The sequence below is a fragment of the Prinia subflava genome, chromosome 2 (genome assembly GCF_021018805.1).
Source record: "Prinia subflava isolate CZ2003 ecotype Zambia chromosome 2, Cam_Psub_1.2, whole genome shotgun sequence".
Lineage (NCBI taxonomy): Eukaryota > Metazoa > Chordata > Aves > Passeriformes > Cisticolidae > Prinia > Prinia subflava.
This window is the reverse complement of record NC_086248.1, coordinates 39482471-39497523: the sequence shown is the minus strand read 5'-3', so window position 1 is coordinate 39497523 and position 15053 is coordinate 39482471. Positions and strand designations below refer to the sequence as shown.

The 15053-nt window shown below is 39.9% G+C and overlaps 1 protein-coding gene across 1 annotated transcript in view; it reads left to right on the top strand.

Moving 5' to 3' along the window:
• Positions 1 to 10540, top strand: part of GPR63 (G protein-coupled receptor 63) — a 30423-nt gene extending 19883 nt beyond the window's left edge. The window contains exons 3-4 of the mRNA XM_063389683.1: positions 2383 to 2460; positions 5477 to 10540. Of these exons, the coding sequence (XP_063245753.1) occupies positions 5619 to 6878 (1260 nt within the window). The 5' untranslated portion in view covers positions 2383 to 2460; positions 5477 to 5618 and the 3' untranslated portion in view covers positions 6879 to 10540. The remainder of the gene's footprint in view (positions 1 to 2382; positions 2461 to 5476) is intronic.
• Positions 10541 to 15053: the final 4513 nt, after the last annotated feature.

The window sequence follows — 15053 nt, the reverse complement described above, 5'->3', positions numbered from 1 at the left end:
CCAAACCAATATCTGGGCATGCAGATTCTGTTTGCACTGCACACAGATATTTCATACTCAGCGTGATAAACAAAACACTGAGGAGGGTGCTGCTGGAAACCATCAGGAAGCAAGGAGCACAAGAGCAACATGGGATCCAAAGCCTGTAGTACTCTTACTGGGCTAGGTTTCTTTGCAGAAGCTGATCACTGCGCACTCTCTCATCCTTCTTGAAAAGATATGGCTGATTGCACGTTACTATATACTAAAACTCAAAATTCTTAGTCTCTAGAATTCCAACAGCTGATGACTTACGCAACAGCCAAATGGCTGGTGCTCGCTTTCCACTTTTAGCTCTAAGCTGGGTCCAGGCAGCTTGGATGAGGTCGTTCTCCCCCTCTTCCCTAAATGCTGCACAGAGAAACATGCGAACATCACACAGAGAGGACAAAACTCAAAAGGGGATGTAGCTATTTGCATAGAGAGCTGGGATGGTGAGAGAATATATTTGAAATTATTTTTCTTTCTTTTTCTGGATTTGTTAGGAATAGACACTTGTGAGTCCTTTGCTGTATACTGGGTGCTACTGACTTGAGAAATGCAGGGTAGCACAATCTTTTCAACTGAGTTAAGGATACAGAACACTTTTACTCCTTCTCCCCTTCTCCCTCTCCTTCCCTCCCAGAAGGTCTGGTTCCTTCTGTTAAAAAGGAAAATTTAGGATATAGCAGTATTTTCTGAAGTTTTGATTGTTTACTATGAATTATTAGCAGTTGTTTCTCCAGTTTTTGTTTGATTTTTTTTCCTTTTTAAAGCTTTTATGATGCATGTTATCTAAGCTTCTGCTGAACTTCATACTTCAGTGTGAGGTTGTAAAGCATAAAGGATGTAAATTTAACCTGAGTGAGCAAATTCTGTTATATTCTGCATATTTAAATCTAGTCAAGTAACTGCTTGTATGTGCTCAAATGTCTGTATTCAAATCAGAAGGCCATGTATCCCTTGCAGTCAGCAGAGAGAGATGGGTGATTCACCTCTTTCTACATGAACATCTGTATAATGATATGAAATATGTCCCAAATGCTGTCTGAATTCACAGGAACTCTGTGACATCCACAACATCCTGTGGCAAGTGTTCTCGTAATTACTTGTGAAATAATAATTTCCAAATGTGGGCTCCTCAGTTTGAGAGAGACACGGACACACTGAAGGGAGCAGAGTGAAGGGTTACAAAGATGATGAAGAGGCTGGAGCATCCCTTCTGTGAGGAAAGGCTGAGAGAGGTGGGACTGGTCAGCCTGAAGCAGAGAAGGCTCAGGGGGATCTTATCAGTGTATATAAATACTTGAGGATACAAAGAGGACAGAGCCAGGATCTTTTCAGTAGTGCCAGGTAATAGAGGCAGTGGGCAGAAACTGAAAAAGGAAATTTCCCCTGAGCATCAGAAGACAATTTTTCTCTACTGTAGTCCTCTACTAGGTCGCCCTGCTTGAGCAGAGAGGTTGGAGAGGATGATCTCCAGAAGTGTTTTGCAATTTCTTTGACTTTTCCTATTCTTATGTTATGAGAGACAGCATATCATTCACTTCCCTGTGTCACTAAAAACTTGGTAGACCTCTATGATACCTTTTATCAGTTGCTTTTCAATAGAGATCAGACCTGAACATATTACTGAAGAGGTACCATAGCTGTGTATTGTAGCAGGTGGTGTATCTAAATATATAGTGTATATAGCTAGCTCCTGGTTTTCTTCTCAGTTCCTTTACTAACAATTCTGAACACATGGCTAATGTTTTCATAGAGAAGACTATGAAAATTTGAAGATATGGTTTTCTTCTGGATGGTAATTATTGGTCTAGCATCTGTTACTGTGCAGATAACTTTTTTCAGTACAGGCATAGCTTTATCTCTAGCATGGAATTTTATGGGGTACACTGTTTGCTTGCCACTTAACTCTTGAGAGATCCCTCTGTACCATTTTATAGTTGACCTTTGTTTTTATTAAATTGACCTGAAAAGCAGTTCATGTTCATCATCAGCAATTGTCATGGTTTTGCGTTTCAGTCTTTTCCTCTGTAGATTAAAGAGCTTGAACCCCAGTAAAAATTTTTTTGTAGGATCATTCTGGTGACCTCTTTTCTCTGCAAAACTAACCACTCCTTTTTTGGTTTCCTATTTGAAACTGATTATTATCTATAGGAAGGTTTTACCTTTATCTGATGGCAGATTGGTTTCTTTTAGAGCCTTGGTGGAAGGACTATACAAAGCAAATCAGAAATGCAGAAGTCACCTTTGCTGACTTATAGCTTACACAGCTCTAGAAGATACTACCCTGGGGATCTAATTTTCTTGCTCCAAGATTTTAAATCCAGAATTATTTGTTGAACTTATGTTCTTTTGCAGTCCCTGCAGAATGCTACAGCTTCCTTTCCTTCATAGTGTTCTCAGTGTGTGGAGTCATAAACCTCAGTGGAAATTTGGGTGAGATTTTCTTGTTCATTCTAAAATATTTCTTATTTATTCTGGAAAGTTCTGTTAACCTTTTTCCTGTTGGTTACATATTTTATTCTAAAAAATGTTAAAGAGGACTAGTAGAGGAAAAGTTTATATAGATCAAAGAAAGAAGAGCTTTGGCTAGTATATATGCTTTAGCCTCTAATTAACATTGAGGTTTTCTCTGAAGGAGTTAGTGTAAAAACAAAATTTAAAAAGAAAGAATGGAGGGAAAGAAAAATCTAGAACAAAATTAATGGAATTGGTAATTTTTCCACAATGTCAATGTACATAGCTTTATATACTTTTGCAGAGTTTTACAATCTTTGAAATACAGTAGGACAAAACAGAAAATGATAACTTTCATTCAAGCAGTAAGACCTCTAGAAAGTGGAAATTTTATTACTCTGTATTGGGTTTGTGTGACAAGGTTTTGGTAGCAGGGGGGCTACAGGCATGGCTTCTGTGAGAAGCTCCTAGAAGCTTCCTCTATGACCAGCAGAGCCAATGTCAGTGGAAGGGACCCACACATGAGTGTTCAAGAAAAACTGCAGCCTGTGGGAAGGACTTGTATTGGAAAAGTCCATAAGGACTGGCCCCCATGGAAGGAATCCACACTGGAGGAGGGGAAGAGTTTGATTCTTCCCCCTGATGAGGAAGGAGCAGCAGAGACATCGTGTGATGAACTGACTCTAACCTCTGTTCCCTGTCCCTCTGCATTGCTGGTGAGGAGGAGATATAATTAGGCAGAATGCTAAACTCAGGAAGTGGGGAGGGGTGGGGTGAAGGTGTTTTTAAGATTTAGCTCTATTTTCTCATTAGCCTACTGTGACTTAATTGGTCATAATTTAATCTAATTTCCCCAAGGTGAGGTTTTGCCTGTCATAGTAACAGGTGGGTGATCTCTCCCTGTTCTTACTTCAACACACAAGCCTTTGGTAATACTCCTTTTCCCCTGGCCAGTTGAGGAGGGGAGTGAAAGAGCAGCTCTTGTGGGCATGTGGTTTCCAGCCAACATCAGCCCACCACAAGAGTCAATTAAATTAGAATGTTTATAATAATATCTTTCTGTGATACCATTGAAAATTAAAGGACACAGAGATCAGATTTATTTATTTCAGATCACTTATCTGAAATAAAAATGCTGATGGTAGTCTGGCCCTGGAAATCATCTAGTGATAGAGCTTGCAGGTAGTCAGAGAATGAAAGGAGCAGGTCACAGTGCTGATGTTGTTTGATGAATTCTTGACAGCAGCCTGAGCAAGCTTGCTTTCAGATTACTAGAAGTCTAGATCAGGCTTGATTGTCTTACAGTTAATTTCTTTGTTTGTGAAGTATTATCCAGCAAAGGGTAGACTTTTTATCCTATACAAAGCATGTGGTCCTTGTGTAAATTCATTAAAAACATTCCTTCCTCCCTTTATTTTTGCCTGACATTGATACTAAACAGAACCTGCATAAATACTGTGGGCAGGGTTTGTGCTACCGTAAGGTGCTTGTGTCAGTAGCACAAGCTTGCCATCTTGTGCAGAGATGGACAAGAGAGATTGCCCTCTGAAGATGCCTTTGTCCCTTTTCTAAGGACAAACATGTAAACAGCCAGAAGGGACCATTGCAGCCATCCAGAATGAAAGAGGTTAAGCCCACTTCATGTTTCTGGCTGTGGTGATCATTTTTTGAAAAGGGCATAGAATCCTTCTGGTTTCCAGCTTGATCAGATGCCAGCGTGCTCTGAGAGTGTTTAGTTGAACAGTCCAAGATAGAGGGGAGGAGCTAGCACTGAAAAGGTGAGAGAGCTCTCAGCTCCTTTGCATTTCATTTGTTAAGAATATGTACATACAAATATATGTATGTGCTAGTAGCAATAGCCCATGTAAACTATAAAAGGCAGTGTTGCATTGTGTCAATACCTATAGGGGGCCTGCAGGAGAGGGACTCTCTGCAAGGTCAGGGCAATGGTGTTAGGCTGAAGGATGTGAGATTCACACTAGATACTAAGAAGTAGTTCTTTACTGTGAGACTGGTGATGTACTGGTACAGGTTGTCCATGGATCTTGTGGATGGCCTGTCCCTGGAAGTGTTCGAGGCCAGGTTGGATGGGGCTCTGACCAGCTTGGTCTAGTGGAAGGTATCACTGCTAGAGCAGGGGGTTGAGAACTAGAAGATCTTCACCGTCCCTTCCAGCCCCAAACCATTCTTTAACTCTAATGACAAGGGAGGGAGTTCAGCAGGATGTCTAAGGATTAGATTTACAAGAAAAAAGAGAGCACACGTGGTTAAATTACATGGGATACCAAGATGAATTAACAAAAACATGCCCAGACCAAAGGAAGCAGGAAAGCTTACTGCCAGGGAAAGAGTTGTAGTGACCAAAGTGATGGTTTCCTGCACCTTAATGTGAGTCAGACCCTAAATGAAACAAATTAAGAAATTAATTTTATCCTGTGGACAAGTTATTTCATAATAACAGGTTAGAATGTTTTGTATGTTTTTCCTGACATGTCTGATGTGGATGACAGATATGGAACCAAGATTTCTGTATTATGTGCAATAACTTGGATAAATAGGCTTTCGGTGCTTACCAAACAGGCAAATAGGCAATATACTGATACTATTTAAGCTATTTAGAAATGTTATTAAAGTTTTCACCTGTAGGGAATTTCAAAACAAAATAACGAGATTAGTTCAAAAATGACAAGATTTAAATAAAAATACTTGTTTGATTTATTCACTCTTAATCAGTAAAGTTTGTTTTCAAACACAAAAGTTCGCCAGCCTTGGTTATGGTAGGAAAAAAGCATGATGAGAGTATTGTACAGTATCAGGAGTAGGACCTAGAGAGAAGGGCCTCCTGTGTGTGGTGCTTAAGTAAATTGTGTCAACCTGAAGTGTAAACATGTATTAAGGATACTATTCTCATTAAGGAAAGCTGAGCAATCATTAGGTTCCTACTGGTTTCAGAGAGTTTTACTTTATGTATTTACATTTCTTTCTTCTTTTTCAGATGGAAATACTGGCATGAACTTTAGAACTTTGATGCTTTCAAACTTCGAACTTTGATTGTTAAATGACCAGTTTAAAATACTGCCTGAACAAGATGAAATGCCTTGAAGACCTTTGGTTCTGCTTTCATTTTTCCTGAAGCAATGGTTTTCTCAGCAATGTTGACGCTGGCCCACTCTGGGACCTCAAATGCTACTTTCATTGTTTATGAAAATGCCTATACGAATTTTACCACTCCTCAGTTCTTGCTTCGTAGTGGCACAACACAGCCACTGAGATACAGTTCAGGTGCTGTGATCACCACTGAGAGAAGTACTTTCCTGGTAAACACCACAGCTATCCTGCCATCACAAGAAGTTTTCAGGAGCTTGAGTTTGCCACTCCAGATCATTCTTTCTGCTGCTATGATATTTATCCTCTTGGTTTCTTTCCTTGGAAACTTTGTTGTCTGCCTGATGGTCTACCAGAAGGCAGCTATGCGATCTGCAATTAATATCCTCTTAGCAAGCCTGGCTTTTGCAGACCTGCTGCTGGCAGTGCTGAACATGCCATTTGCTCTGATAACAATCATTACCACTCAGTGGATTTTTGGGGATGTGTTTTGCAGAGTTTCTGCCATGTTCTTCTGGCTTTTTGTCATAGAGGGGGTAGCCATTCTTCTTATTATTAGTATTGACCGATTTCTTATCATAGTTCAGAGGCAAGATAAACTGAACCCCTACCGTGCAAAGATTCTTATTGTGATTTCCTGGGCAGCATCCTTTGTTGTTGCTTTTCCGTTGTCAGTGGGGAATCCTAACCTGCAGATACCCTCGAGAGCACCTCAGTGTGTTTTTGGCTACTCTACAAGCCCAGGTTACCGAGCCTACGTGATAGTTATCTTGCTGATTTCTTTTTTCATTCCGTTCCTGGTAATGCTGTATTCTTTTATGGGCATACTCAACACCGTCCGCCACAACGCAGTTCGTATCCATAGCCACCCTGATAGCATATGTCTCAGCCAGGCCAGCAAACTTGGTCTCATGAGCTTACAGAGACCTTTTCAGATGAATATTGATATGAGCTTTAAAACTCGTGCCTTCACAACCATCTTGATTTTGTTCCTTGTCTTCATAGTCTGTTGGGCACCGTTCACCACTTACAGCCTTATTGCCACGTTCAACAGCCACTTCTACTACAAGCACAACTTTTTTGAGATAAGCACTTGGCTCCTTTGGCTCTGCTACCTCAAGTCTGCACTGAACCCACTGATTTACTACTGGAGGATTAAGAAGTTTCATGATGCATGCTTAGACTTGATGCCCAGATTCTTCAAGTTCTTGCCCCAGCTCCCTGGCCATACAAGGCGGCGCATCCGGCCCAGTGCCATCTATGTGTGTGGGGAGCATCGGTCCGTGGTTTGAAACTGCGCTTGTTTGACAATGATTGTTGTTTGCTGGGGTCATTTCTTTTTAGGCTTTAGGTTGAATTTTGTTTTGTTTCATATGGCTTTTTCGGTGTGGCCGTATCTTATAACTTGATTAAATTTTCAGTACTCTGTGCAATTTTGGGAAGACAGAGGGAGGGAACGTGATTTGCTGTAGTTGGGTTTACTGCCAGAATACAATGTAAGCAGAATAACAAATGTTACCTCTAGGATTCCGTGAAAATCCATTCTTTATATGAAAACTATATTTGGAACATCTTGTCAGGTTTATGCTTACTAGGCCTGCAATTTTATCTAATTGTAAGGACTTTTTTTATGCTGCTAAGATAACGGTGTATTTAGTTGGTGTAATTTTTTTGAAAATTGTTGCTGCTGTCTGTCAGTATATTAGAGCCAAAAAGTCTCGTTAGATTATTTCTATCTAATTTAACAATATTTCAAAAGTTTTCCTGGTAACATTAAAAACCTTTTTTTTTATATATTTCCATTAATATTTTTGTGCACTTTACAAAATTTACTATATAGTTTGTTAATTTGAATATTTTGTTCTGTATTGAAGGTGTATTATTATTGCTCTTACTATTTGTTATATTGGTGAATTTCAGTGAAAGACCCATGTAAGCTCTAGGAGGACGATTTATGTTGGTGTAGCTACATGTACAGTCAGAGATTTTCTGGTTTTCTAACAATCGATCAAAATTACCTGCTCAGTTCTCAGGAGAGTTAGAAGGGGAAAACAGGAATGAAAGCAAAAGCAACAAAAATACCATGACCTGATACTTAGGCCAGCACGTGGTTTAGAAGAATAGAGTTCATGTTAAAATTGTTACAGGGTAAAGGGTGACTGTAGTTGTTACTTGAGGCTGTTACAAGTTATCCAAACCTGATGATATGCCTGGAAACCTATCTGAAATAGTGATTTTTGGGCCTTCAGTTCATACTGTGTTGATGTAATGTTCTTTTCTGTTTGGAGCTCATATAAGGCTAGGTGTGCTCTACACTGCTGAAATCATGCTCTCAGGCATTTGCTGGGAGAGGATTAGAAACAGTAGGGTAAACCAGCACACAGATAGCAAATGAACCATAGTTGACGTTAGGATTTAATCTACATAGTAATTACAGGGAGGAAAAGAACCCTGGACTTGTTTTACAGTTTAAATTTTGGATCAAAACCATAAACAGTCACAGAGTCATAAAATGGCTTGGTTTGGAAGGAACCATAAATACCATCCTGCTCCAACCCCCCTGCCACAGGCAGGGACACCTTCCACTAGACCAGGCTACTCAGAGCCCCACTGAACTTGGCCTTGAACAGCTTCTTTGGGAAACCTGTTCCAGTGCTTCACCACCCTCATATGGAAGAATTTCTTTCTATATCTTTTCTAAATCTACTCTCTTTCAGCAATTACCCCTTATAACAGTCAGCCAGCAGAGTTTGCTGGGGTGTAAGTTAAATTCCCCTTTTCCCTCTAATACTACTTCACATTGATTTTTTTCATTACCTCTTTGTCTCTGTAGTGGCTGCTGCCTTAAGGGTTTACTCGCTGTTCCCATCTATTAGGCATCAGCTTCTTGCCCTAAAATGCCAAACTACCTTTCTGATTAATGTCAGGCTGTGTTGGTATCCTCCTGGAAAGCAGAAAGACAAAGATTTTCCCTGATGATAGCGAACCAAACTCAGATACTTTGTTTTTCAATCAGCTAAATAAATATTTATTGTAGAGACAAGTAGAATTAAGACTTAGTTTTGAGCTTTGGAGCCAGTTCCCCAGTTGCTCTGAGGCTGGGAAGAATGCCTGCAGAATCAGATTTTTGGGGCTGTGACCAAGAACAGAGGGATTGATGTACAACAAACAACAACCAGAGCTAGGATTTGGGCTTCTCTTGCTTTCATTTTTCTTTCAGTGCCCCAAAGCATGAGGACCTCTCCATTGCCCTTGTACCAGAGAAGCAAAAGTAATAGCAATTTTATCTACTTCTATGTATCCACATCTGTGTATGAAGGAAATGCCTTGTCCTGTGTGAGTATCCAGGACTTGCTTCCTGAGGGCAACAAAGTATTCGCACCCCAGATTTTTTAAAGATCTTCAATAAAGAACTCATTTAAGTTAGCTCTGTTCTTCTCATTGACAGCTATTGGTAAAACTGTTGTCATTATTTAAATTTAGAAGTATTAAAGGAATGATTTTGAATGCAGTAATTTCATTAAAACAAAACAAAAAGCTGCCAGCTGAGACTGTGAGTTACATGTAAGAGCACCTGGCAGTGATGTTATTGATGTCCATGCTTTCCCTTCCTTGTCAGTTTTACTGATGATGGTATAGATTTTTCTGATCTAAAGGAGTTCCACTATAAAGCTGGGTGTTCAGTGTGTCTTTGCAGTAAGACTTTTATTTTTCAATTACATTTACATTGATAGCACAAGTTTATGACCTGGTTAGTATGGATTTTCTGTTTCAAAGCTGTCATACCTGTTTATCTCTGAAAGCAACAAAATTGTGCTTAGAGTTGCTGTAACAGAGCATCTAAATGACAGGAACAGGTATTTTTGCTGTCTTCCAGCTCTACGATGCAAGAGATTTGAATGTTGTAGAACACAGTAATTCAGGAAGGAAAAAGATGAACAATACAGGAAAATTAGTGAAATTACATTCCTGATGGAGGAGGGAAAAACATTTTGTGGGATTTTTGTGATCTCTGATGCATACTAGCTGTGAAGTATAAATTGCAAACATCAAAGACAGTTAATTTGTCTTGATAATTGTTTGTTTACACTGACTGTAACAAGGTTTCTGGTCAAAGCTGCATCTAGTGATCCTTGGAAAAAAGAAACCCAAATTCTGTGGCCCAAATTCAGAGGTGATTTCCATAGTGATACAGTATTCACACTTGCCAGGTTTTTTGAGGTGATCAAAGCATATAGTGAACAAAAGGGTGTTCAAAAAAAGAAACAAGGTGGTGTAGAGGTATCCCCAGGGCAATTACGTGTTTACAGAATCATTTGTGCTATTGTGTCTATGTACTGTCTTGAGAGCAGTGCCTTGATAATTACAGCTGAAGTCCTAGGACCAAGTTTAAGACCTCTGAACTGCTCAGTCTTGCTGTCTGTGATCCTGCCAAGAATCCTGCACAACTTCGCTGAGATCTATAATGTTAAAACACATACATATTGGCAGAAGTGGGTCTCCTGAGGCAATTTAATAGCCTTTACCAAGACCAAGGATTTTAAAAACTGAGACTGATCCTTCGTGACTTTACTGGGGAATTCTAATTTTCTTCCTCTCCAGAGATGATAGTCATTACTAATCTGTATTCCCTCATGTTCTATTTTCAGACATCTTTAGTATGGAGGATTTAAATGAATGTATTTTGAAGTATGTTGCAGTTTAATTCATTCAGTCAAAGCATGCTGCTTACACAGTTCTCAATTGTACAAATCTATTGCTGAAATGATTCTTTTGTACTCAAAATTGTGTATTTTTTGACATTTCTTGTTAGTTATGTAAAAATATTTCTGTATATAGAGAAGAAAATTGTTTTGCCTCTTATTGCTTTCTGTCACTATTTTTTCACTTATATGCTTAATGCTTTCATATTTTATTTTGGGCATATGCATAAATAACTGTAAGAGTTCAGTGATATTTCTGAACTCATTTGGGATTTTTAATTCTTAAATCATTCAACAACACCCTCCTTGAAAGAGATTTTAATTTAGTGTGAAAACTAAAAATTCAGAGCACCATCTTGTTGTGGTTGGAATGATGAGGAATATCTTAGTCCAGTTTTCCAGGAGCCACTACTTTGCCACAACTTTAGAGTTTTTTGTTAGGGGGGGCTGGGGGGGATACAGTTTGTTGGTTTGTCTTGGTTGATGTTGGGTTGGTTGGTTCATTGATTGGTTTTGGGTTTTTTTGTTTGGGGTTGGAGGGGGTTTTTTTTGTTTTTTGTGTGGTTGTTTTTTGGGCTTTTTTTTTTTTTTTGAGGACTAGTCATTTTCTGATATGGAGAAACCTTGAATTATTGTTTCAAAACATGCTATTAAGTAGAATGACATTGTCTTTTCTGTACATAATACACCCATGAAAATACCTGAGAAACATCAACAACAAAAAAGAGGTAATAAACATAAACATTCTCCAGAAATATAGCAAAAGTCTTTAGAATTTACTCTTGTTTGTACATGCACTTGTTACTTGTATTTAATGCCTACCTCCATAGTTTCAAACACTTCTTTTATCTGTCCATGAAATAATCAGAATTGCCTGATTGAGGTGGTTTTGTCTAAGCCAAAATGTTTCTTGTATAAAGCATTTGCAGAATGCCATTTTCTGAGACACTGGGGTAGAGACATGCCAAGATACCTAGAACAATTGGAATAGTATCCACCAAGCAGAGAGAGCCGAATAAGAAAGTAACTTTCCTAAAATATTACCTGAACTGGGTGTCCTACCTTTTAGCTTTCACTACGTAATTAAGATCATCTTGCTGTGCAATAAATAAAGCAGGCAGTAGTACTGCAGGGCATGATTCATACCAACACAAGACAGTGACCTTTATGATGCAAGTGCTGCATGTTTATATGTGATGGATTATTCCCCATCTTAGTAGAGTGAAAAAAGTTCAGTATCTTGGCTGTTTTGGAGACTTTCAGCCTGATGATTTAGAAGAAGTTCTTCTGGAGTAATTTCTCTAAGTGATAAAGACATGTCCCCAAAGAGTGCCTGAGAGGGGATAGATATTTCTGGTTGTTTGAAAATGGCTGTGCTCAGCTTCTGAAGTGTCCCGTTCTGAGACTCCATACCTCTGCAACAGCCACTTTGTCCTCCCTCATCCTTTCCAGGTGGCCCCCTGTCCCCCCAAGGCAGCTCCTTCTGTACACTATGTTGCAGCAGGTACAGTGGTGGCAGGAGGAGGTGGAGGTCCCTGGGCAAACTGTGGGGGCAGCAAACCTCTCACCCCATGCCACTCTTTCCTGTCTTCGAGTTCAGATTGGACCATCAATGACAGGCTGAGGACAAGTTTTACCACCTTTGCACATAGGTTTGCCTCTAGTGCTAGTGCGGGATCCTTGTTTTATCCCCAGTAGCATTAGAAATTTTATTCTACCTCACCTTTCAGCGATGGAGCTTCCATCTGCAGCCAATTCATGACTGAACAAGAATCCCTGAGCTGACCTGTGTCTCTATGAGTGTTCTGGGCACAGGATCTGCCAGGGAGCTTTCAGCATAACAGAAGTTCCTACAGCTTGCTCTCAAAACAAAATGGCATATATGGACACAACCACAACTCTGCTCAGGTGTAAGTGGTAAAACAGCCATAAGTCAGTGGCTGCTCTGTGTGGTGCAGGAAAATCTGAGCTGTAATGGGACTTCTTAAGTGCCCCTTACAGAGATAATGTTTGTTTTTAAACTTGATATATGGATATTTATGCACAGACTGTTGGGTTATGTTGTTCTGCCTTATTGTGTGACAGTGAATGCAGTTTGATACCAAATCATTGCAGTACTGCTGATAAGTAACATTGTGTTCATAAATACCAAAGTAGGACTTGTTCCTGGTTTATATTATTATCCTGTCTACATAACCAGCTTTGCCAATTTGCAGGCACAGAACACCGCAATAATGAAATACACTTCTCACTTAATCGGTGCTCTGCCTTCAATAGGTTACTGCAATCCAAACCTCTGTGGTTGACCTGAAATAAAATAAAGCCTTTTCACCATCATGAGTAGAAATTTCGCTAACATTTCCCTGTCTTTTGAAAGAGAAGGTCTAGTGAAATAAATGACAGTTCCCCCAAGAGTCAGTTAATCTGATCTCCAGAGGCGATGTAATCACAGCTGTAATAAATTTAACAATATCTTCCTTTGATTTACTGGGCTTAGGCTCTGTGTCAAAGACAGAAGTTTTTGGTGGCCGAGGGTATTGCCTGAGCACCCAGGATGGCAAGAGGGAGCCACTGAAGCCTATTGAAAATCTCGGTGCTATAGTTTGAGCCCTGCTGTTCTTTTGGGTGTCAGTGTTGCCTTTTTCAGTAAATGTCCTTTCAAAGGAAGCGACATTAAATGAAATCTCTTCTATCATCTCTTGCTTCTTTATTGATACTTCAACTGTGAGAACAGTAATTCTGAATTTGAACTTGGGTTTCTTTCCGTGCCGCACTGAAGGGGAATTGAAGCTGTTATTTGTCAGCCTGTGTTCTGTGTCTGATCTAGAGGAGATGAGTGGTACCATCAGCCCCTCCTGTGAACTCTTGCACACTTAACGCTCCTTGGGCTGGAGAGAAAGGGTGAGTGTGGGAAGAAAGTGGGAGGATGTGCTCCAGCCACTGTTTTGTATCAAATGACGTAGTGTTTCACAGTTTGGCCATGCGGAGAGCAGCAGTGGAAGCCAGGCTCTCTCCATCAGTGCAGTAACTACTCCAGCCCAGGTGTGTCCCTTCTGCTGAACATTTAATTAGTCTTTAAGTGTGAAACAGCTTTTACAGAGGTGAGGAAGGGTGCCCTTTCTGTTCCTGAGATTAGGTAATCCACTGATTCAAGAGGTGAGGAGAGACTGTTGAAAATCCCCTGGGGTCCTGAGAACAACTGAAACCACATCTCCTTAATATTTTCACTACTAAATTATTAGGTTAAGGGAGTGGTCTACCAAGACTTTCTGTTTCATTTATGGGCCTTTTTTTTGCAGCCCTAAGCAGTTGGTTGAGCTCTGAAAATGCCTACGGCTGGATCTTCTGTGGCATAGATAATGTAAAGCCTGTTTTGTAAATTCCAATTTGGGATGGGCATGGCTTACTGTCATCATTGCTGCAGCACTTCTGGACATGTGCTGAAGCAGGTGTAAATGATGAGATACATCTCTGATATTTTAGTTATCTGTAGCATAGCCAGCTCCATTCATCACTTGAGGCTCTTTTGCAGCCGGTGGAGATGAGTTGGTGTTTTCACGTTTTTAGGAGCTCCTCTGGAAAGTTACCTTCCAAAAAGAGTGAGAGAAGAAGCATAAAAAAACTCTAGACTTTTTTTTATTGTTATTATTTCTGGTGATGATGACTCCACTGGAAAAAAGATTGGGCATTGTAGAAGTTGTTTCACTTCCTCTAGTGCGTCTTTGTAGATGAGATGCAAATTCCTGCACTTCTAACCATGATGTGGATTTTCTCCTGAAAAATTTAATTGGGCTCAATTTGGTCCAATTTTTCAGAAGGAATTAGAGCCCTTTGCTTACATGTGAGAACACCTATAATGAGAATTAGTATTGTTAAACAAGAATGCATTGTCCTTGTATCATTATTTGGTCTTCAATTTCTCATGCTCCAATGTAGACAGGACTTTATAAAGTCTCTTCTAAAATTACCCAGCCTTCTAGCCCGAGTTTTAAAGTTCTGGTAATTATTTCATTTCTGTTATGTCATATTTAGAAGTCCAAAAGACATCACTGCATAGGCTGAGCTGTTCTCATATCTATTTTGTTACACTAGGTAGAGGGAGCAATGACTTAAGTAAGTAAAGTAAGTAACTAAAGTAAGTTTAGTAAGTAACTAAAGTCTTACTTAATTCTTACTTAGTAAGACTTACTTAAGTCTTAATAAATTTAGTCTTAGGTAAGACTGAATTTAAGTAAGAACAAAGCCAAGAGACTCAAGTCTTGAGGGGATCTGACTTTGCAGCCTACTAATTTGGGCAAGTCAGAATCCTTAAAGACAACCCTAACTGCCCATTTGATTTCAGATTTTGTTTGGGTATTATCTAATGTGAAATGCAGGAGCAGTCCTGTCCTGCATGCATCTTTCCATGTCCTGATCTCCAGGCAACAGCATCTCATTCATTCCTGTTCCCCTCATTCTGTCCCCACAAAGTTTTGTGGCCTCTTGCACAGTACTGTGCTTCCCAGGTAAGTTGTGGGAGAGGCTCTCAGATCTCACTTTGCCTCTTCAGCAGCACGTGCTGAACCGTCCTGCTGAGAGAGAAATCCTTTTCCATGTGTCTGTGTTTTAAAGGAGTTGAGTTCTTCATTTTTAGATCCCTGCCTGCCTCCACTGGAAATGTAGGATTTCAGGTAGGTGCTGTGGGGGATGGAAACCAGGACTTCAGAAGGAAAGTCCTGCTAAGCATTTCTACTGAATAGCGGCTTTTCTGTCACCTGGACGACC